The sequence below is a fragment of the Marmota monax genome, unplaced genomic scaffold (genome assembly GCF_021218885.2).
Source record: "Marmota monax isolate L192 unplaced genomic scaffold, Marmota_monax_Labrador192_F-V1.1 WCK01_AAM20220418_F8-fsc00021, whole genome shotgun sequence".
Taxonomy (NCBI): Eukaryota; Metazoa; Chordata; class Mammalia; order Rodentia; family Sciuridae; genus Marmota; species Marmota monax.
In genome coordinates this window covers 25,943,715-25,965,269 of record NW_026695228.1, presented here as the reverse complement: position 1 = coordinate 25,965,269, position 21,555 = coordinate 25,943,715, and the positions used below count along the sequence as shown (strand labels likewise).

At 56.2% G+C, this 21,555-nt stretch overlaps 2 protein-coding genes and 1 long non-coding RNA gene across 7 annotated transcripts; 2 read left to right on the top strand and 1 right to left on the bottom strand.

Moving 5' to 3' along the window:
- Positions 1-176: 176 nt before the first annotated feature.
- Odad3 (outer dynein arm docking complex subunit 3) lies at positions 177-9,629 on the bottom strand. 3 transcript variants are annotated; one of them, XM_046436443.2, is made up of 13 exons: positions 8,892-9,628; positions 6,966-7,087; positions 6,806-6,883; positions 5,000-5,170; positions 4,793-4,894; positions 4,585-4,710; positions 4,289-4,411; positions 3,594-3,746; positions 2,221-2,381; positions 1,980-2,136; positions 1,220-1,375; positions 693-777; positions 177-529 (listed from the first exon to the last, which is right to left on the bottom strand). In XM_046436443.2, exons 1-13 carry the CDS (start codon positions 9,136-9,138, stop codon positions 411-413), a joined length of 1,800 nt encoding a protein of 599 aa, XP_046292399.1. In that variant the 5' UTR covers positions 9,139-9,628; the 3' UTR covers positions 177-410. The 3 variants fall into 3 exon arrangements, with proteins under 3 accessions (XP_046292399.1, XP_046292401.1, XP_046292400.1); XM_046436445.2 differs by lacking the exon at positions 1,220-1,375 and having other exon boundaries at positions 8,892-9,629; XM_046436444.2 differs by lacking the exon at positions 6,806-6,883.
- Positions 1,257-3,094, top strand: LOC131423905 (uncharacterized). The gene is made up of 2 exons (XR_009226045.1): positions 1,257-1,395; positions 2,295-3,094. It is a non-coding gene; the product is annotated as an uncharacterized LOC131423905 (long non-coding RNA).
- Positions 9,630-9,680: 51 nt separating the features above from the next.
- On the top strand, positions 9,681-20,017 carry Prkcsh (protein kinase C substrate 80K-H). Of its 3 annotated transcripts, none has more exons than XM_046436448.1 (18): positions 9,681-9,800; positions 10,132-10,283; positions 10,456-10,572; positions 11,276-11,371; positions 11,468-11,525; positions 12,449-12,566; positions 13,763-13,892; positions 15,814-15,898; positions 16,593-16,671; positions 17,337-17,423; positions 17,663-17,818; positions 17,906-18,002; positions 18,499-18,568; positions 18,752-18,841; positions 19,033-19,107; positions 19,183-19,282; positions 19,366-19,522; positions 19,694-20,017. In XM_046436448.1, the coding sequence occupies exons 2-17, from the start codon at positions 10,208-10,210 to the stop codon at positions 19,510-19,512; spliced, it is 1,581 nt and encodes a 526-aa protein (XP_046292404.1). In that variant the 5' UTR covers positions 9,681-9,800; positions 10,132-10,207; the 3' UTR covers positions 19,513-19,522; positions 19,694-20,017. The 3 variants fall into 3 exon arrangements, with proteins under 3 accessions (XP_046292404.1, XP_046292402.1, XP_046292403.1); XM_046436446.1 differs by having other exon boundaries at positions 17,663-17,839; XM_046436447.1 differs by having other exon boundaries at positions 9,786-9,804; positions 17,663-17,839.
- The last annotated feature ends 1,538 nt before the right edge of the window (positions 20,018-21,555 follow it).

Genomic DNA, 21,555 nt, shown 5'->3' with positions numbered 1-21,555 from the left:
TCCTCAAGTGGTAGGGCTGCTCCGCCCCAGGTGTGGGGGTATCCCTCGTGACTTTATGCATCAGCTGAAAGGAGTCATCACGCCCCAGGTTGGAAGGAAGGGGCTGTCTGCGGCCCCTTTATGGGACGATGTCTTTTCAGTCGTGCAGGGGGTCAAGAAGAGGTGAATACCCAGGAGGCTGGTCAGTGACCTTTATTGCGCGATTCTGAGGCCAGCGCTGACCCGCCTCGGGAGATTTACTGTGGGAACATCTAGTCCGGCCCCCTCTCCTCCGGGCTGCCACTGGCCTGCTAAGCTCCCCGTCCGGGCCTCATCCAGCCCTTGAAGGGGCCCCATGGACCCGTGACTGGACCCAGAGGAGTCGGGGGCTCTGAAGGGGAATGGAGGCTCCAGATGGGCAAGATGCGAATCTAGGACCTCCGCGAGCGGCTGCGCTTCTTGCTGCGGGTTTCGATTAATTTCTGGGAGCGGATCTTGAGTGAAGCGCGGCTCACCACTATGCTGTCCTCCTCCTCACTCTCCTCTTCGTCTGCGAGGGCACGGGGCGATGGGGCGATGCGGCTCCCCAAGCTCAAATCAGACTTTCCTCCCCAGTCATCACCACCCTACCCACCTCCACCTTGGACCTGAGCCCATGCTCAGACCACCTCTGGCCGCTCCAAACCCCACCCCCTTTTCCCGCCAGCACTGACCGAAGAACTTGTCCTTGGAACTGGCAAGGTGCAGGGGGATGCGAGTGTTGTACTGGGGCAGCTTTCCTTCTAGGGTGGCATAGAACTAAGTGGAGGGGGTAGAGGAGGAGGTGAGGGCGAGGCTGGGGCCCCAGGGAAGTTCCTCTCCCCTCCTCCATGCCGATGCGAGACCACTACCCACTCCTATTTAGTTTTCCTCCAGCCCGGCTGCGTCCCTCATTCTCACCAGACACTGCGATGCCCAGCTGCACCCACTTGTCACTCAGGCCCACCGCGGGTCTTGGGACCCTGCCCCTAAGTCTCTGGGTGCCCACCCTGAATCCCCCAGTCTCGCCCTCTGGCTTCGCGAGACCCACTGCAGCTCTTTCGGCTCCTCTCCCTTTTGTAAAAGGCTCACTCCACACCAAAACCGTTGTCCCTAAGACCCCTTTCCAGCTCCTGAGCTTCTCCAACTTGGCCTCCTAAAGGCTGCCCCGCCCCCTCAGCCCCAGGGTCTCCTGGGTCCTGCCCCGTGGCTTCAGGGGCACCTCGCGGTCGGCGATGTGACGCAGCATCTCCGGCACATCGTGGCTCTCGAGCTGAGCCTGCAGTTTCAGCAACTTTTCCTCCACGAGGCCCAGCAGGTTCTGCAGATAGTCCCCAGCGTTGGGATCTAATTCCTTTCCCGCAAAGCGGCCGTTCTCCTGCGGCCAGCGAGAGCCAGGTCAGTTGCAAGAGGCTGGGCCTCTGAGGGCTGGGCCACCAAGCTGGGGTTTTCCCTCAGAGACTCGGCTGCAGAGGGGAGGAGCCACCCCCTGGGCTGGTGCTTACCCAAGGCGCCCGGACTCTGAAATCAAAGGCCACGCCTTGAGGGCGGGTCTCTGAACGCCAGAGGCATAAAAAAGGTGCGGGGAGGCCTCTTGGTGAAGGGTAGAAGAAACGCGAGGAAGGCAGTAGCGACCTTCTGAAAAAATGGACTTGTGCAACGATAGGGTGGGGCTTCTCCTGTCTCAGGCCGCTCCAGGATTGGAGGAGGGTCTCTGAGGTTTGGGGTGGAGGAAGACTAGGCCTTTCCCATGGGGAGCGGAGCTTGAGGCAGGTCAAAGTATCTAAAATCCTAGGCCTCTTGGGGGTAGAGAGGGCTTTACCAGGGATATGGGGCGGGGACTCCGATGAGTGGGGAGGGGCTTTCCTGTAGGCGGAGCTTTTGACATCCTGGGTTCCCTGGGCCTAGGCGGCGGTACCCCCAAGCTTGACTGAACCTCTAAAGTCCTAAGAGGCTCTGAACCGTTCGAGGGCGGGGCCTACCACTTTGACGTGATTCAGCTTGCTCGCCAGGTGCTCAAGGTTTTCCTTAGTCGTCTGCATCGCCCTCAAGGTGCGCTCCAGCTGATCCTGTGCGTCAGCATGTCGCTGCCCTTCGATCTTGAGGTTCTCCTGCATCTCAGTTTGCATCTTCTGCTGGCTGCAGGGAGGGGAGGAGAAGTCACCACCCGAGCACTGCCGACCCCGCCCTCCCTCCGGCCTCCCTTGAGCACCCTGGCCTCACCTCACCATCATGGCCTCCCCAGAGTACTTGAGGTCTTCGAGCTCCCTCTGTAACCGCTGCTTCTCTTCCTTTAGCCTCATCAGCGTCTGTTGGTTCTCACTCTTAAGAGCCTCCAACTGAGCGAAGGTGTCGCCCTGGGCCACAAACCGCCGCACCACGGACTGCGAACCACCCAGCCCCAGTCAGAGCCTAGGGAGGCACAGGCCTGCTCCGTCTCCTCTCCTTCCTCCCCACCACACAGGATAAGTGGTCTAAGCTGGTGGCTTCTGCAAACTGATGTATGGGGGCAGTGTGGGTCGGACTCCGGGTTGCCTCAAGAGTGTACAAAATCCCGGACAAATCATCTTTCTTGCGCCCCTGTCTACATTTCAGCTGGCCAAAATCGATATAGAGTGGGGGACAGAGCAGCGGTGAGCATAGCTGCTTTCCAAAATTAACGTGCCAGCAACTTCTGGCAGGGAATCTCGTCCATTCTCACTAGTAATACCGGCGTCTGGGGAGCCATCCGCTCACTGGACCCACTTCTGAAAAGGGCTTTGCCTTGGTGCCCCAGATGATCCCATATTTGGGAGTTCAGGGCCTCCTGGGGATCAACTCCTTGGGAGCAGCGGCAAGGTCACAGAGAACCCAAAAGGTACAGACTAGTGTTCCTCAGTGGAAACCAGGCACTTTAAGAGGACACAGGAGCCTTGAAATTTTTTCAAGCCAGGCACGGTGGCACACGCCTGAAATCCCTGTGGTTTGGGAGGCTGAGGCAGAAGGATTGAGAGTTCAAAGCCAGCCTCAGGGAGCTGGGGTTGTAACTCAGTGGTAAAGCCCTTGCCTCCAATGTGTGAGGCCCTGGATTCGATAAAAATAAACAAATAAAAATAAAGATATTGTGTCCGTCTGCAACTAAAAAAAAGTATTAAAAGAAAAATCCAGCTTCAGCAACTTAGCAAGATCCTGTCTCTAAATAAAATATATTTAAAAAGGGCTGGGGATGTGGCTCAGTGATTAAGTGTCCCTGGGTTCAATTCCTGGTATCAAAAAAAGGAAGAATAAGAAGAAATTTTTCAAAGAGGACAACTGTAAAATGTGAGAGACAGGACAAGACGAGTCCTCCCCCAGGGGGCAGGCCAAAGAAGTCAGTGCAGGGGTAAGACAGGAGGAGAGGAAGCGGTGCAGGCAGTCCTGTGGGTCTTGTGTAAAGGGCAGCAGTTTCTCCGGTCGGTCGGCCGGCAGCTGAGGGGAAAGGGGTGTCTCTCATGAAGAGAGCAAGTGCGTGCGCAGAAGCCTAGGCCGGCGAGAGGGGAGGCGGAGTGTGGCGGTCTCCCTCCCCGGGACGCGGCTGGGGTCCGTCTGGGGAGGGAGGGGGCTACTGCAGCACTCACGTGCGTTTCTGCTACGCCGGTGGCGTCCTTGACCTTGCCGAAAATTGTCTCCATTTGGTACATGTTCCAGCGCCGTCGCAGCTCCTCGTCCTTGGCGCGCAGGTGGTCCTGGAGGGTGTCGTCCGACTGCAGCAGTATGTGCTCCCGCTGAGTCTGCTCTTGGAGTGAATCAAAGCCAGGGTCAGTTGGTGGACTGAGGTTTGGGGTCAGGGCTGGGAGGGGACTGGGTTCAAACTGGGGAGTGGGGGCCGTGCAAAGACCTGGAGCCAGGTAAGAACACTTGGGCGGGGATCAGGAGGACTCGGCAGGAGGTGGCTTCAGAGCCAGCACAAAGGGGAGGAGTCGAGAGAGGGGCGGACTATCAGCAGGGTCAGATTTAGGTCAGAGAGGCCCGGTCAGAAGGGGGAAGGATAAGTGGAGACCAGAGAGTAAGGGGAGGTTCTGGCAGCGCCAAAATGGGGCACTTAGGTGGGAGGGAAGGAGAGAGGAGGGCAGAATGTGGATGTGGTGGATGTGGGAGGAACCCTCGCATCAAGTGGAGGTGGAGTCAGGGAGGGTGGGGGGGTTAGAAGAAATGTCTAGAGTAGGAAAGGGTTCAGGGTGAGGGCTAATGGGGACATGACTGGGAAGGGACAAGGCCAGGTCGTGTTGGGTGTGGGCTGATCACGAAGCCCTGCATCCCTGGGTGCGCCCACCTTGCGCTCCATGCGCTCGTTCTGCAGTTTCTTCTCCTCAGCACGCTTCTTGCAATCACTTATGAAGCGCTCACGGCTCTTGCGTTCTCGGATCACGGTCTCCTCCAGATACTGCAGCTGGTTCTGGAGGGCGAGCAGAGGGGCAGCTGGTACCTATGTCGGCTGGAGGCAGAGCGCACAGGCCCCGGTAAACACTGCCGGGACAGGTCGGCAGGGTGTGGTGGACAGATAAGAGCGGCTCAGGCGAGGCTGGGTTCAGATTCTGGGGGAGGAGACCTCGACAGGTGGGCTGGCACCTTGGCAATGTCCTGTGCGTTGAGGGCCTCCTGATTCACCACGTGCAGTTCCTCCACCTCCTGTTTGGTTCTCACCACCTCAGCCTCCATGGAGTCCAGACGGTTGTCCAAGTTGAGGCTCTCCTCCTGGGCATGGGAGTGGGACAGGTCTGTGACTGTGGTTCGGGGCAGACCTGCCCTCCTCCCGCCAAGCAGGCCTAGTGCCTACCTGGAGATAGGCCTTGAGCTGCAGGTACACATTGGTAATATGTTCTGCCTCTTCTGCCTTCATCCGGGCCTTCTCCAGGCGGTTCTCCAGGTTCCTCAAGGTCTAGTGGGCAGCAGGGATGGCTGAGTCCCCTCCCTCCTCCATTCCTCCCCCCAGCCCCAGCTCCCCAGGCCTGGCCTTGCGCCTCCTTATGCGAGGAGGCCCTACCTTGGCCTCCTCCGTGTTGCAGTTTTGTGCCTCGGTCATCTCTAGCTGGCGAAGGCTGTGCTGCAGCTGGAGCTCCTCCAGTCGCTTCTGCCTCAACACCACCTGGTGTCGCAAGGCATTTACCTGCTTCACCTTCTCGCTCAGCTGGTGGTCCAGGTGCTCCAGGGCCTGCTGCAGGAGGACAAGTGCAAGAGCAGGGGTCTGAGTCTTTTAGTTCTTCCCTTCTCCCACAGAGTGGCCTTGATCTCCCTTTTTTTAAATTTTCATTTATTTATTTAATTTTTTTTGTAGTTGTAGATGGACAGAATGCCTTTATTTTGTTAATTTTTATGTGGTGCTGAGGCTGGAACCCAGTGCCTCACACATGCTAGGCAAGCGCTCTACCACTGAACCACAGCCCCTTCATCTCCCTTCTTATCAGCGTCTCTGCAGATTTTCTTTGATGGATTCAATCTCCAAATTTTCACCCACCTCCCTGGCCATTCAGTCTCTGGTCTCTGTGTCTTTTGTTTTCGGAGAGAGGTAGTCGCAGACTCTCCTCCTGGTTCATACCCTCCCCACTGGTGATCTTACACAGTCTCAGGGGCTTAGAGGCCATCTCTACACTGAAGACACCTAAACTAAGCCTCCCCTTATGCCCACATGCATACTCTCAAAATCATCCCTTCCAAAAGCACCTGATTGTCTCACCAACGCGTCCTTCTGCCATTTTTCCCATCTGGGCTTATGGTAGCTCCATTCATACTCAAACCCCAAATCTTGCTGGGGGGGTAAGTCAGTCATAAAATGTCTGCTTAACTGGGTTCAGTACCCAGCACCAAAAACAGACAAAAAAAAAATCCCCAAACATTGATGCCATCAAAGTTTTTTTCTCCCACATATATCTCATTTGTTAGCAAATTCTCTCTTATCTCTGTCAGGTTTCCCCGGAGGCAACTATTTCCTTCAACCTCTACCCTTTTGGTAGTAGTGCAGGCCAAAGCATCTTTCACCTGGATGACTTCTCCTCTTGCCTCCCCTCCTGTCTTGTTGAAGTCTATTTTCCACTTCAAGGAACCATGACACCCCGTGTCATGGTTGAGGCCAGGATGGGTCTCCCTGCCTTGGCTCACTCTTCCCCAGCTATCCTGGTCTTCACCTGGTCTCCACACTCAATGCTTCTTCTTACCTCAGGGACTTTGCACTTGCTGTTCCCTCTGCCAGGAGTTTTTTTCCCAGATTTTTTTCTAATGTTCCATTCCCAGCTCAAATATCACCTCGTTTGGAAAGAGGTCTTTGCTGACTTCACTCCCAATCTGAAGTACCAGTTTTTGCCCTTCTCTAGTAAATGACACTACTTTATTTATTTCTCTTATCGTTACTGGAAATTCCTTTGTTCTTACCTCTGTTGTTCAGTTTTCCCCCCCCCAAGAGATGAGGTCTCTAGATTGTTCAGATTGGCCTCAAACTCCTGGGCTCAAGAGATCCTTCCGCCCAGCCTCCCACATGGCTGGGACTATAGGCTGTACCACCATGCCCAAATTTTGGAGGAGGTTTTGTTTCATTTTGGGTCTTGTTGGTCAGCTTCTCTACTAGAATATGAGCTTCTTGGAAGGGAGACTTGATCTGTTTTGTCACTGCATGGTCCCTGACACCTAACACCATGTCAAACACAGAGCCAGTGCTTAATAAAGATTTCTTCGAGGAGTAAATGATTGGCAGCCGGTGTAGGGAAAGGTCTGGAGAGGTGGAAAGTGGCAGCAGGAAGTCCAGTGAGAAGGGTACCCAGGATGGAGACAAGGGAGCTGGTCAGTGGGTGAGGCAAACCTGGCCTGTCCTGTTCTTCAGGTATGGCTTCTCTGATTTCCATTCTTGAATTACTGCCTGGACCACTTTCTCATCTCCCTGCAAGGAGAGGAGCCCGTCACCCCTCACTCAGGCCACCTGCCTACCCCCAGCACCCAGCCACCCACCTCTTCACCCTCACCTGAAGCAAGTCCGTCAGTTGCAGCTGGAGAATCTTGGTCTCCTCTCGGAGCTGGCTGATGGTGTCCTGGTTCTTCTTGATGTTCCACTGGGAGCTCTCATAAAAGGCTTTCCGGTCACTCTCTGGGGGCAGGTGAGGTGGGCAGACACAAGCTCAGTGTCATTAGGTAGGAGGATGGGACTTCCCAGAGGGAAGATCTTCTTGCAATCAGTCTTCAACTTAATATTATAATGATACTTGAAGATGGAGAGAAGATGGTTAACCGGCACAGGGAAATAACTTCCAACATTCTCTAGTACTGTAGGATAACTATGGCTGACAGCAAGTCAATTGTACATATCAAAATGGTACAGAGGATTTTGGGTGTTCTCCAAAGAAATGACAAATGTCTGTGAATATGCCAATTACCTTGATGGGTACACATTGTGCACATACCTTGAAATGTCTTACGATCCCCTCAAAATACATGTTAAAGTAGTTTGTTTTCAGGTCTTATTTATGTGTTGGATGCTGGACTCAGGTCTTTCCAGGTACTCAATATCACATGCCAGTAAGTACACATCATACCCATTTCACAGATGAGAAAACTAAGGCTCAGATTGGTTTAAATTGCTCAACGTCACAAGCAATCTTGCTCCTGCATCCACACCTTCAACAGCTATTCAAGATTATCTCCTTCTCCTCTCTCTTTTTTTTTTTTTTTTCCAGAACTGGGGACTGAACCCAGGAGTGCTCTACTACTGAGCTACATCCCAGCACTTTTAAATAAATTTTGAGACAGGGTCTTGCTAAATTTCCCAGGTTGGCTTCAAACTTTTCATCTTCCTGCCTCAGCCTCCCAAGTACCTGGGTTATAGGTGTGGGCCACCGCACCCCAGAAATATTATTTCTTAGTAAAAACCAATAATGATTTACACACTAGGATTTCCCAAATATCTGCTCAACTGATGTTTTGGCTGAATAATTTGCTGTGGGAAGCTGCTGTGTGCCTTGTAGGATGTTAAACTGTATCCTGGCTTCGACACAATAGATGTCAGGAGCAGCTGGTCTCCAGCAGTGTAACAACCAAAAATGTTTACAGACATTATCAAATGGCCACTGGGAAGGACAAGATTGCCCTATCCATGAGAACTATTAGTTCTCACTTTATAATACTTTATCATATACCAGGCACCTTTCTAATCACTTTATACCAAGTAGCCACCTTGCACTGTTACTATTTCCATTTTACAGATGGAAAAACAGCAAGTAGGGTTAATGTTAAATGGCCCGAGGTCAAACAACTATTAGGCAGAGTCAGTATTTGATCTCAAAAATTCTGGCTCTAGAATCTGTTTTTTTTTTGTTTTTTTTTTTTAACTACTACATGTGTGATATGGAAGAACCGAAATTACAGTAAATATGAAATACAATCCAGTCAGTTCACTCTCTCATTGTTTCTGGCAGTGCTGAGGATTGAACTCAGGGATCACACATGCTAGGCAAGCACTATTACCACTGAGCTACCTACCCAACCCCTACCCCAGTCAGTTCTGAGCTCGTAAGTTTGAAAAGAGAGATGAGAAAAACCATGAATGAGTATGAGTGTTTCTTTTCGTTTTGTTTTTGTTTTGGGTACTGGAAATTGAATCCAAGGGCGCTTTACCACTAAGCTCCAGCTCCAGCCCTTTCTACTTTTTATTTTGAGACAGGGCCTCGTTAAGTTTCTGAGGCTGGCCTCAGACTTGGGATCCTCCTGCCTTAGCCTCCCAAGTCGCTGGGATTGGAAACTTGCTCCACCAAGCCCGACAGAAGCGTGAGTTTTTGCCTCCAGAAACTGTCCACCTAGATTCATACTAGTGAAACTCCTTTGTCACACCATGCCTAGTCAAACTGGGTGGTCACTGTTGACCCTCGATCCTTCTGGGTCCTTTGGAGCCATCTTACCTAATAGTTGAATCTTCCTTTGCAACTCAACCACCTGTGCGTGCACAGAAGTCTTCACCGCCCCGAGGAGGGATTCTGCCTTGGAACTGCGTGCGGGCCAGGCCTGTGCTCGCGTAGCGTGCTTGCCTCGGGGATAGCCATACTTGGCCTGAGCCTTACTGCCCTTGGCTTTGGAAGAAGGTGTAGAGACCTGGTCCTGAGCAGTCAGGGCGTTGAGAGAGGCCGCCCTGCACAGAGGAGACGTCATGACTGGGTTGGGGCCAAGGACTGCTAGGAGCTAGAGGGGCAATAGGAGTCCGCTGCTCCGGTTCGGGATCCGTCAGCTCTGGTTCCTCGGGCGCCTGGAATGCACTTACCGACGGCTTGGCTGGCCCTCTCAGCATCTCGCGGTTGCTAGGTAACCTCCTCCCCCCTCCTCCCTCCGAAGTTCCCATGGAGATCGCCTGCGTTCCACCCTACGACTCTCATTGGCTGATGACGCGCAGAAGGACGGTCTCTGAAGGGGACTAGGCCTAGCCGCGATGCAATCACGTGTTCATCGCATTTTTTTTTTTTTTTTTTCCTTTTTCTTCTCCCGCTGGGGGTTCACCGGCATTTTTCAGGAACTTTCTATTCCGGTTGCAGGAGCCGCCACTCCCAAGATGGAGGCACTCTGCGCCGCCATTAAGCGCGATTCTTCTGATCTACCGTCTCTTAAGACTTAACAGTCCTGCCCAAGATGGCCGTCTCAGTTCCGGCACCCGCTTGTTAGCCACACCCAACATGGCTTCCCTGAGCTGTCGTTCTCCCAGGAGCATGGTGGGACCGGAAGTGATGCTTCCTAGACTTTTCCGCTTTCTTTTTACAGCAGGATCCCTGGCCGCTGGGCAAGGGGGGTGCGGGTGTTACTGACCTTTGCCTCGGCCTCGTGTAGGTGATGGACTAGTGGGTGGGAAGGCAGTCTAATTTCGTACAAGGGGCAACTAAGGGGTGTTTGCGCAGTGGGTGGGGGAAACTGTTAGCCCTTTGGGCCTATTGGCGGGAATCGGATTGCCCACTTGGCCTCGGCACAGGGAGCGGAGGTTTTCAGTTGCCCGCCCCTGATTTGAGCAAAGTGAGACTCTCTTCGACTGGCCAGGACTGGGGAGTCGTCTGCTCCCTGCTCCCAAATCGGAGCTCGTATTGCCCAGAGGCGGTGGAGGAATCCAATGGGCTGGAAGTAGCCCTCTCCTGCTGACCAGTTGTCCCATTCTTGCCGCAGCGTGGGGACGCGGTACATCTCCCCGCAGCCTCCTTCCTCCCGCAGAACCCGCTTCCGGCCTTACAGCCCCTGCGGGATGTTGCTGCTGCTGCTTCTGCTGCCCCTCTGCCGGGCAGTGGAGGTCAAGAGGCCCCGGGGCGTCGCCCTTACCAGTGAGTTTGCTGGAGGTGGGGGTCGGGCGTGGGAGGAGCCTACCCGTGGCTCCTGGGGTGGGCCTTTGCAACATTTTACCTCACTTTACCTGTGACGCAGGCTCAACCAAGGGGTGGGCGTGGCAGAGGTGGTATTCTGTTGAGAAGGTTTCTCGCCTTCTTTCCTCTCTAGACCATCACTTCTATGATGAGTCCAAGCCTTTCACCTGCCTGGATGGCTCAGCCACCATTCCTTTTGATCAGGTCAACGATGATTACTGCGACTGCAAGGATGGCTCAGACGAGCCTGGTGAGCTCCCTACATCCCCCCACCTCCCTTTCACCTCCCTTTCACCTCATTTAGTGAGCACTGCTGAGCGCCAAGGCCCCATAAGATGATGGAGAGAAACCCAGTCCTGCCTTCCCATGGCTTCCAGGAAGCAGGCACGGAAACCTGGCCGATGTTGGGCTGGGGGCATTGTTCAGTGGTAGAGTGTGTTTACCATACTAGAGGTCTGTCCTGGGTTCCATCCCAGCACTACATCCCGCCCCCAAGAAAAAAGAAAACAGAAATCAGGTCCTGCTGTTTCGACCAGGGCAGTAGATGGTGCTGTGGAAGCCCAGAGAACCCTGCCCTTCCAGGACATTCTGGAGATCAGGAAAGGCTTCTCAGGGGAAGTGAGTGTTCAGGAGAATCCTGAAGGAGCTGCAGATGGAGAGCCTACATTCTACAACCCCTCAGAGATGGGACTCAGGGACAGTCTGGCTGGGGATGGGGCGACAACAGAAGAGGAGCCGGCAGGGCCGGGTTTTGAAGGGCCTCAGAGGAGAGAGGCAGCAGGGAGCACTGGAGAGTGTTGTTTTAGGCCTCGAGTGTGCAGCTCTGACCTTCCCTTGGTTGTTCCCACCTTTCTGGTGCTTTCTGTGTCCTGGGGGTCCAGGGCTGTGGGCGCAGATGACAGTTAGGCACCTGGCTGGGTGAACTCAGCAGGCCCTCTCTGCCTTCACCACAGGCACAGCTGCCTGTCCGAATGGCAGCTTCCACTGCACCAACACTGGCTACAAGGCCCTGTACATCCCCTCGAACCGGGTCAACGATGCAATATGTGGTGAGTATGGAGGCCCTGGCATGGGGAAGGAGGCAGTGGTGGCCGGTGGGTGGAGGCACGGCCAGCTCTTGATCTTGGCCCCCACCTCTACTTCAGACTGCTGTGACGGGACAGATGAGTACAACAGTGGCATCATCTGTGAAAACACCTGCAAGTATGTGATAACAGTACCCTCCCCTTTGTCACCCCTCACCACCTTGCTGGGCCACACCCCTTGCTTGTGCTGGCTCCCTCCTCTTCTGCTCACTCTGTGCCAGGCAGGTGTTTTCTGAACCCTCCATCCCTGGCTCTCCCTGTAACCTCAAAGCAGGTGCGATTGTTTCCTTATCCAACAGATGAGGAGACTCAAGTGTAGGAAGGGAAAGGATTTGTCCAGGGCCACCTGTTAGCAGGTAGCAGAGCTGGAACTTGATAGCTCCACTGGAACTCCTGCTCCGTTTTTAATCACCACATGCTAGCGTGGGGCCTGAAATTTAAACGTGGGTGATGTGAGCAACAGAACTGGGTCAAGTATGAGGCAGTGGGGAGTAGGGAGGACTGTGGCATCTACCAGAACAGCCACTCTCAACTCCTGTCTTTGGTAGGTGGGTGGGAGGGCTGTGTCAGGTATTTTTTGTTTTTATTTTTATTTATTTATTTTTTATTGTGCTGGGTTAGTTTTGCAAGGAAGCTAAGACTCCCAACACTTATATATAAGTTCTCCTGACTTTAGGTCTTCTAAGTGGAGAGTGGCTTGAGCAAAGTTCAATTTCTGTCAGTTCCCTTTCAGTCTAGGAGTCTGTGATTTCTGTCCTTTCTTTCCTTTGTCTCTTAGGAACCACCTCCAAGCCCTCAGTCTTCAATACTCCCTAGTACCTCCCCTTGACCCCAAGATTGTGCACTGTCCTTCCTCTCAAGGACAAGGGATGAGGGGCACCAAAGTTGGGAGCCTGGGGGTGGAGGAGCATTTGCTGGCTCATCCTTAGCATGATGTGTGAGCGTGTGGGGTTGGCAGGTGCATTCAGCTCTTCTGGAAGAGGGCAATGGGGTATGCCCTGTGTGCTCCCTGGTGGTGCCTATGTGTCCCCTCTACCCCAGAGAGAAGGGCCGCAAGGAGAGAGAGTCCCTGCAGCAGATGGCAGAGGTCACCCGTGAAGGGTTCCGCCTGAAGAAGATCCTTATTGAGGATTGGAAGAAGGCCCGGGAGGAGAAGCAGGTGAGGCACCCTTGGAGGCTGACTTGGGACATTCTGGGCCTTGAGGCCTAGAGGGGTGGGCTGGCAGTGCTCGTGGGGTTTGTACCTGCCCCTAAACAGGGTCCTGGGGCAAGTTGCCACCTGTCTGCCCCTTGCTCTGCTCAGGTGAACAGCACTGAGCATTTAGTCTTTGGCACAGTGAGGCAGTCAGCTCAGGGGTCAGCCAAGGCCAGACACTGGACTGAAGTGAGCTTCAAGGGTCTCTGCTGTCTCTTAGGGACAGGAGGCCTCCTTTCTGCATCCTTGGTCTGTGGTGCCACTGTCTATAGAATGAGTTGATGATCGGGGACTTCCCAGTTTTGGGGCTGGGCCAAACAAGGTGATATGGGTCAGCAGCACCTGCCAACCCCTGAACCACTATTGATGGTGACCATGATGAGCTCTAGCTGAGGCAGAGTTGGGCAGGGAGGTAAGGATTCTGCCTGCCTCTAGGTGGGGATATCGATGGTTTCCTGGCCTGTCCCCCAGTGTCTCCATCTTTTTCATGTATGTGTGTGGTGCTGGGGACAGAGCACAGGACCTCACACATTCCAGGCAAGCGCTCTACAACTCCTCAGCCCTTGTTGCTTCTTAAGATGTAGGAGTACAAGGCGTGTCAGGCACTGGCAGGAGGCTAGGGCCAGACCTGGACCGCCCAGGGGAGAGACAGACAGTGAAGGGAAGTTTGGGAGCTTTGCAGCATAGAGGTGGGTCTTGCCATGCTCTCCCCCCTAGAGAAGGAGGTCTCTATCTAAACCAAAAGCCCTAGGATAATTTGGACTTAGCCATGGAAAATGTTCCAGGGTAAAGGAACAGCATGTGTGGGGGTCTGAGTGCTGTCAGGGGGTTGGAGCTGTGAGTTTTAAGATGAGGGCAGGACAGAGAGGGCTGGAGAGCAGGCAGGGCCTTGTGGGCTCCATCAGGGTGTTTGGGCTCCTCTCCAGAGGCAGGGGGAGACCCAGGTGTCTGAAAGGTCTCTTTTTCCAGGAAACCAGGAAGTAGGAGATATGGGGGTGGGGAGAAGCAGGTGGATTCTGGATGTCCCTTGAAGGCACACTGGCAGTGTCCTTCCCAGCCCTGGGGCCACGGCCTTCTCTAGTGGATTAGAGGCAGGGAGGTTGCTTTAAGAAGCGGGCAGACCTGAAGGAGAGCTGGCCTTTTTGCCTTCTGCCTCCCAGAAAAAGCTCATTGAGCTACAGGCTGGAAAGAAGTCTCTGGAAGACCAGGTGGAGTTGCTTCGGGCAGTGAAGGAGGAGGCTGAGAAGCCAGAGAAGGAGGCCAAAGAAGAGCACCGGAGGCAGTGGGAAGGTATGTCCAGGCTGGCCAGGGGCTCGTCTGCTCTTGGACGGGAGGAGGGCCTGAGCTAGGAGGCTCACTCCTGCTGTCCGTTGGCTGATCTCTGATGGTGGCAGCTCTTTTCTCGTTGTCCTTGTGTTTTGGTCATCGTGTGGAAGTCATTTTCAGGAATAGTTGTCAGCCTAGGTACTTTGTGCTTTTCTTTCTGTCTGATGCTTAGAATGCTGCCATTCAGAGACCCCTGAATCCAAGTTCAAGATTGGAGTTGTTGTGCTCTCAGTCAGTGTGTGAACTGAGATATGTGCACCTGTTAGATTATGTCTCCCCATCCCCTGTGTGTGTGTGTGTGTGTGTGTTTTAATGTTTTAGTTGTTGTTGGACCCAATACCTTTATTTATTTTTACGTGGTGCTGAGGATCGAACCCAGGGCGCGCACATGCTAGACAAGTGCTCTACCGCTGAGCCCCAGCCCCAACCCTTGTGTTTGTTTTTTCAGTGTTGGGTATTGAGCCCTAGGCCCCCAGGTGCTGGGCAAGCACTCTACCCCTGGGCCACAGCTCAGCCCTTGTGGAGTTTTCTGATCTAGCTTATGACTGACAGATAGCCTTGCTGAGTCTGTGGGGGCCCTGTTAGTCTCCTGACCTTGGACTTTGATTCCAGTCCCCTTTGCTCCCCAGGTCTCATCAAACAGACATCTGAATTTGCCAGGTCTGACAAAGTCCCTTTGGCAAAAATGACTTCTGTGTTCTGTATCTTCTTGCCCCTGCCATCCCTGTGGCCTTGGTTGGCGATTGTTGAAGCACTTCTCGCTGTTGGGTCGTGCTGCTGTGACTGGAGGTGCAAAGCCGTGGTCCAGGGTCTCCGTCTCAGTCCTCGACACCCCATGGAAGCGGGCTAGGAGGGGAGGGGGAGGAAACCCACTCTGTGCTAGCTGAGGGGCCGAGCCTTGCTGGTCGGCATTGGAGACGTGGTCCTTGCTGCTCATACTGGTAGCTGGGGTGTGGGTGGCCCTAGGAACCAGGGCAGCCCCTCTCTAAGGCCCTGCTGTGGGTCTCCGAGTCTCTGGGCCTCTGCTGCCCTCTTTCTTCCCTCCCTCTGCTGACAGGCTCTTTCCGATCTCTCCTAACCCATAGCTCATCCAGCCAGCCTGTCGGGCACCTGTGACTGCCAGGCTCCCCCCAGAGGCTAGAAACACAGCACTGAACCTCCGCTCGGCGTGAGCGCCTGCCCTCGGGGGAGCGAGCCAGGCAGGGAGCAGGGCACGGGCTTTGTGGGGGGTGTCGGTCTGTCTCCTGAGAGCAGCAAGACAGCCACATGCTCGAGGCGGGGAGTGAGGTGAAGGGCAGGGTGCTGAGGGGCAGGCTGGCCGTGTGTCACTCTGGGGAGGACTTGGGCCTTTGCTCCAGGTGAAGTGGGAACTGCCGAGCACAGAGGGACAGGCCCTGGTTCCCGAGTCCCTCCCCGGGGGAGGGGTGGGAGTGAGGGTAGGTGCCAGGAAACCAAAACTTGGAGATGACTGGTCCTGGCAGGTGAGGAGCTGGGGCCAGATGGGACTGGGTGGGGAGCAGCCGGTGGATTCTGGATGTCACTTGAAGGCACTGTGGGGTTGTCCGCCCCCTAGCATGTAGGATCCCAGAGGCCCTTGTGCGCAGGAAGCCTGCGCCAGCCCAGGCCCTGGCGTCCATCCCTCCCGCTGCCCACTTCTCTTCTCCCCATCATGTCCCCCACCCCACATGCCCAGGCTTCACCTGTCCACTTCATTTCTTACCTGTCCTTTCCCTCCAGAGGACACGGACCTTTTTTTCTCTTGTCTACAGCTGTGTCCTTAGCACGCTGGACACACAGGGGGTGCTCAGTGGCAGACAAGGGCCAGTTTGGGACAGTGGGAGTGAGTGGGCGGGGCACAGGGTGACGAGAGCCGGCCCCTCCACAGAGCAGCAGGCCGCGTCCAGGGCCCAGCGGGAGCAGGAGCTGGCAGCCAACACCTTCCAGGAGCTGGATGACGACATGGACGGGGTGTGAGTGTGGCCCTGCCGCCTGCCCAGCTGGGGTCCCCCCGCCCATCTGCCTTGGGAAGCCGGCCAGAGCCTGCGCTGGCTTCACCTCTGGGGGTCTGGGCCAGACAACATCCTGTGGGGAGGGATGGCTTTCCCAGGGCCAGTTTGTCCCAGTACAAGTGGCGAAAGCCAGACCTGTGTGAGTTCTGTGCCTTTGAACTTGCTGAGTAACCCAGCAGATGGTGAAGGCCGGGCTTTGGGGAACCAAGGGGAGCTCAGAGCCCGGGAGGGAGAGGCAAGGGCTGCTGGGGGGCTGCTGGTCATAGGAGTGCGGGGGTGGCGTCCAGGCAAGCGTGGGTACCGGGCCTGGCTGGGTGCAGGTGCTGGGCAGTGGGCAGTTTTGGTAAAACATTGAGTTGTGAGGGCAGAAGGAGGGAGAAGCTGGTAAGGGTCAGAAAAAGGATCCTGTGAGTGTCCCCATGTCTCCAGCCTCCATCTCTGCTTTGAGCCACGGGCGGGGGAAGGGGCGCTGGGCTTGCTCCTTCTGGCCTGGGGCCCCACTCCAGCCCTTGCCTCTCTCAGCCTCCTGCCCCACCCCACTGGAGGTCCTTAGCGAAGCTCTGGGAACAGCACTGGCAGGCAGGAGCGGGCGGGCCCACCAGGCAGCTGGATAAGCCCCAGGGAGCCTCACCCCTCCCTGTCTTTGTCCCCACAGGGTCTCAGTGGCTGAGCTGCAGACCCATCCAGAGCTGGACACGGATGGAGATGGGGTGCTATCTGAAGGCGAGGCCCAGGTACTCCACCTGCCCACAGACCTGGTGACATCAGGACAAAGGAGTGGGCAGGCCAACGGGCAGCTCTGGTGGAAAGCTCCCTGTTGACCCCGGCCAGGGCTCTTGGGGCACCCAACCATAGCTGCTGCCTGGGCAGGCCAAGGTGGTGGCTGCCCAGGGTCACCTCTCCCCATCTGGTGGGGTCCAAGAAAGAGCCAGGGCAGGGGAGAGCCGGCTTCCCACTTCTGTCCCCACCCCGGGCATCCTGCTGGCTGGATACTCGGCTTGCCCTGCCCACCCGAGCCTTTGGCTCTGTCTTCCCTTCTACTCTCCAGCCTGGCCGCTGCTCCTTGTCCCTCTCTCTGTTCCTGCCCACTCCTGGGTCCTTCCCTGTCACCCCTTGGCTTTGGCCTCAGAGGCCTGGCACGTGGTGCTTGAGCTGTCTCTGGGTCTTTCTGCTCCTTCTGGCTCCTCTGTCCTTCTCCGGGGTCCCCAGGCCCAGCCCTGCCTTGCTCCTCAACAGGCCTGTGCTGCCCCCTTCCGGCCACAGCACCTTGCTTGCTGGATCTGGTCCCCAGGCCTCAGGGCCCCACAAGCTGGTGCCTGGCACCACTGTCCGAAGCCCCAGTGCCGGGTGCTTGGGAACGGGCAGTGGAAGCCCAGTCCTGACCCCACTTGCCAAACAGGCCCTCCTTGGTGGGGATGCACACACGGATGCCAGCTCGTTCTATGACCGTGTCTGGGCTGCCATCAGAGACAAGTATCGGTCTGAGGTCAGTATGGGAGGGGGAAGGGAGGCCGTCCTGCCCCTGCCCTGCCCCCACTGCCTCACAAAGGCATGGTCTCCAGTCCTGGCCCCCAGCCACCCTGGCCAGCTGGACAGTCCATGTGTCTTCTAGAGGCCCCCTCCTGTCATCTGTCCCGCCCTTCCTCTAGAAGGGTGGGGCCACTGGCAGTGATGGTGTGAGCAGGTGCCCCTGTCCTCAGCACCCGCCTTCTGCCTCCCTGCCAGGTGCTGCCCACGGAGCTGCCAGAAACTTCATCCCCTGATGTGTCGCAGCCCAAGGAGGAGCCGCAGCCATCAGTGCACTTGCTGCCCACAGAGGAGGAGGAGGAAGAGGAGGAGGAGACGGAGGAGGAAGAGGAGGAGGAGGAGGAGGAAGAGGAGGTGCAGGGGGAGCAGCCCAAGGTGTGTGTTGGGGCGCAGGGGGCAGAGGGGTGGGGCCAGGCTGCTGCTGACACTGCCCTTCCCCAGGAGGCCCCACCCCCACTCGAGACCCCGCAGCCGGCCAGCCCCACCGAGGAGGACAAGATGCCACCCTATGATGAGCAGACGCAGGCCTTCATCGACGGTGAGGCCCCGACCTGGGGGGAGGGCACTGGGCCCCCAGCCTGGGCCCTGTGGTCACCTCCAGCAGCCTGGCCCTGCCCCTTGGGAGTGGAGCCGGAGCTGAGCCCCACTATCTGCCTTTCCCAGCAAGGGCTGAGGCCCAGGCTGTGCCTGTCACCTGCCCTAGGATGGGATACCTCCCAGTAAGCCCCGCACACTGAGGCCTGCGAAGGCCGCCCATCCCGCCAGCCCCAGAGCTCTGCCTGTCTCCCCAGGGCTGCAGCTTGTTTGTGTCACCCCTGCAGCCGCCAGCAGCGGGTGCGCCGGAGCCCGCCAGGTCCCTCAGGAGCCAGGCATCTTAGCAGCAGGAGAGGCCTTCCCTAGGCCGCCTGGGTCCAGTCTGTTCCACCCTTGACCAAGTTAGACCAGGCAGCAGGGGGATGCGGTCTCCTCTGTGGCACCCCAATTTCCGTCTTCCTGGGTGGAGGTCACCACTCTGACCTCTGCTCCCTCCCCAGCTGCCCAGGAGGCCCGCAACAAGTTCGAGGAGGCTGAGCGGTCCTTGAAGGACATGGAGGAGTCCATCAGGTAGCCAGGCCTATGTCCAGGGGACGCAAAGCCACACCACCTGGCTCCCTAGAGGAGGCAGATCCCGGAGCCATGAGGCAGCTGGGCACTGGCGGGCCTGGCTTCTGTTGGGGGGTCCCCGAGTGGCAGCTCCCGTGTTGGTCCCTGTGTCCTTGGCTGCCCTTCACATGCCTCCCCTTCCAGGAACCTGGAGCAGGAGATTTCCTTTGACTTTGGCCCCCACGGGGAGTTTGCCTACCTTTACAGCCAGTGCTACGAGCTGACCACCAACGAGTGAGTCCTGGGCCAATCGGCCAGCGCAGGGGGCGGTGGCTGAGTGCAGGGGTGAGTGAGCCGGTGGCAGGGATGGGCTGCCCTCCTCATCGATGGGGACAGAGGCCAGGGTCAGTGTAATTTGAGGCTGTGAGCCCCTTGTGTGCAGGGGTTCCCATGACCCCTGACCCGTCAGCCCTGTCCCTCCACAGGTACATCTACCGGCTCTGCCCCTTCAAACTCGTCTCGCAGAAACCCAAACTCGGTGGCTCCCCCACCAACCTTGGGTGAGTGTCCCAGGCCAGGGCCTCCTCCCTCCCTCCTCCCCAGCTGCAGACCCTCAGCACCTTGCTCTCCCACAGCACCTGGGGCTCATGGGCAGGTCCAGACCACGACAGATTCAGCGCCATGAAGTACGAACAGGGCACGGGCTGCTGGCAGGGCCCCAACCGCTCCACCACCGTGAGTGCCCGACGCAGGGGGCTGTGGGTGGGAACCCACGCCTGGCCGCGCCCGCCCCAGCCTCCCACCTGCCTTTTTCCCAGGTGCGCCTCCTGTGCGGGAAGGAGACCGTGGTGACCAGCACCACAGAGCCCAGTCGCTGTGAGTACCTCATGGAGCTGACGACACCTGCAGCCTGCCCGGAGCCACCCCCAGAGCCACCTGCCGAGGGAGACCACGACGAGCTCTAGCTGGGCAGAGGTGGGCAGGGAGATGGGGTCTCTGCCCGCCTGAGTGTGGGGACATCCCGCTATCCTGTCTCCATCTTCTTTCTTTCTGTTCTGCAATGCTGGGTGGAACCCAGGGCAGCTGCTTCCCCCAGCTGCACCCCAGCCCCTCCCTCATTCTAATTTGTTCTTTCTCCCACTCTAGAACCTCAAGGCAAGAAACCAGCCCCCAGCAGTGCCGCCCACCTGCCCTTCACTCTGTGGACCAAGGCCTGCCCCCTCGGGTTCCTCCCCCTCCCGTGGGCAGGAACCTGATGGGCTCCCCCTGTTCCAGGGGCCCAGGTGGGGCAGAGCCAACTCCCGGCCCGAGTGGCCTCCAAAGACGGGGTAAAGGAACTGGCCCTCATTGGTCCCCCACCCTGGTGGTGTGCCCCTCCATCCCATCCTGCCCCCCTCTTCCTCCCCTGGTGGGGACAGTGAATGACTTGACCTGTGTGACCTTGAAACAATAAATGTGACTTCTCTCCAAGCTTGGTGATGTCTGCTTGCTCTACCAGGGTGGGAATGGGGTGGGGTGAGCGAAGGGGACGCAGCCACCTTAGGTAATGCCTGGCCTCCCTCATCATTAGGGGACACCGCAGCCCAAGAGATCCATGAAGATGGCCTTCAGGGAGTACAGTCCAGCAGCAGGGGGCGGGTAGACCCTGGGTCACTGTGGCCTGGGCTTCCATCTGTGCCAGTCTCATCCTCTCTGATCTTGTCTGTGCCATGGGTAGGCCAAGTTTCCCTCCCAGGGCAATGAGACCCCGGCCCCGAGAGGGACAGCAGCCTGTGCTCACCTCTCAGCACAGCAGCATGAGAGAACCTCACCCATCCCTGTTTGCCAGTGCACAGACAGCCGAGACCTTAAGATTCTGAACTTTTATTTTTCTGGCATGAAAAGTACAAATAATTAAACAATTCCATGTAAAAGTCTGTTACCGCGGCCAGGCCTGGAATCCCGGTAATAAATAGTCTAAACGCAACGCAAAGTGTTCTTGTTGTTTTGTTTTTTTTTTTTTGTCTTTTTTTTTTTTTTTACAGTTCTTTATCACCTCCAACATGGACTCTGTCGTGATTTGAAACCTTCCGAATAAATAACAGGATGAAGGGAGGGTTGGAGGGGCTGAGCCTCCTCCCCGCTGGCCCTGCCCCTGACCCCCAGGGACGTGGAAGACCGAGGCCCCCCTCTCCTGGGAGCCCTTGGCCTGGCCCCCTTGGGGGGAGGGGCTGGCCTCCAGGGAGGGGGCCTGGCTGGGCTGAGCTTTGTGTTTTAGAAAAAGAAGTCCTCTCCCAGTCTTGGGGGTGGCAGGGCCCTGCCTAGGCCTCGGTGGGGGGTGTGGGGAGGTGCCCCCTCTCCAGAGCCTGGCCCCCCCAGGGTGGGGGACAAACCCAGCCCTTATTGCTCGGATGCCTCCAGCATGTGCGGAGGGCAGAGGGGAGAAAGCCCCAGAAACAGCAGGGAAAGAGGGGGTGGACCCGTTAAGGGGTCCCTGCCCTGCTGGAAGGGAGGGGGAAAGGAAGGAGGACTTAAAACCACAAGAATAAATAGGTTTGTGTATCATGAACAAGCTAGGGGTTTCACCAGCTAAGAGGACTGAAAAAATTCTCAAGACAAGAGCAAAAATAATCCCATTGAGACCCCCGGACGTCGCTGGCCATGGGGTCTGACCCACAGAAGCCCACGCCCCCCGGGTGCCACTCGGCTACCATTACTGTTATTAATAATTATTATTACTTTAATGATTCCACTTCCCCTTTTATAAATAAATTAGGCATAACCACATCTCGGCAAAACTTAAAGAAACAAAGAGAACATCATCGTTCCTTTAACTTGCAAACTGGATGAAGTAACAGAAATATACACAAATCTCCTTACAGGGCAACAGGAATAATAAATAGTTAACATAGCAATAAGTTAAAACTACAAGAAGCTAAATTCAGCAAAAAAGTACAAGAAAGTTAACTGGTGCCAGTTTATGTCTTTTTTTTTTTCCTTTTTTTTTTAATCTCTTCTGTGTGTGGTTT

Bases quoted from the DNA above. Each gene is read 5' to 3' on its own strand.
- Odad3 (XM_046436443.2), bottom strand. From the start codon at position 9,138: ATGACGTCTCCTCTGTGCAGGGCGGCCTCTCTCAACGCCCTGACTGCT. The intron at 3,747-4,288 runs GTGGGCGCACCC...CTCCAAGAGCAG, and splicing joins ACGAGCGCATGGAGCGCAAG to ACTCAGCGGGAGCACATACT. The intron at 2,137-2,220 runs GTGAGGCCAGGG...CCCTCCCTGCAG, and splicing joins GGGGAGGCCATGATGGTGAG to CCAGCAGAAGATGCAAACTG.
- Prkcsh (XM_046436446.1), top strand. From the start codon at position 10,208: ATGTTGCTGCTGCTGCTTCTGCTGCCCCTCTGCCGGGCAGTGGAGGTC. The intron at 11,526-12,448 runs GTATGTGATAAC...CCTCTACCCCAG, and splicing joins ATCTGTGAAAACACCTGCAA to AGAGAAGGGCCGCAAGGAGA. The intron at 18,003-18,498 runs GTGAGGCCCCGA...CTCCCTCCCCAG, and splicing joins GACGCAGGCCTTCATCGACG to CTGCCCAGGAGGCCCGCAAC.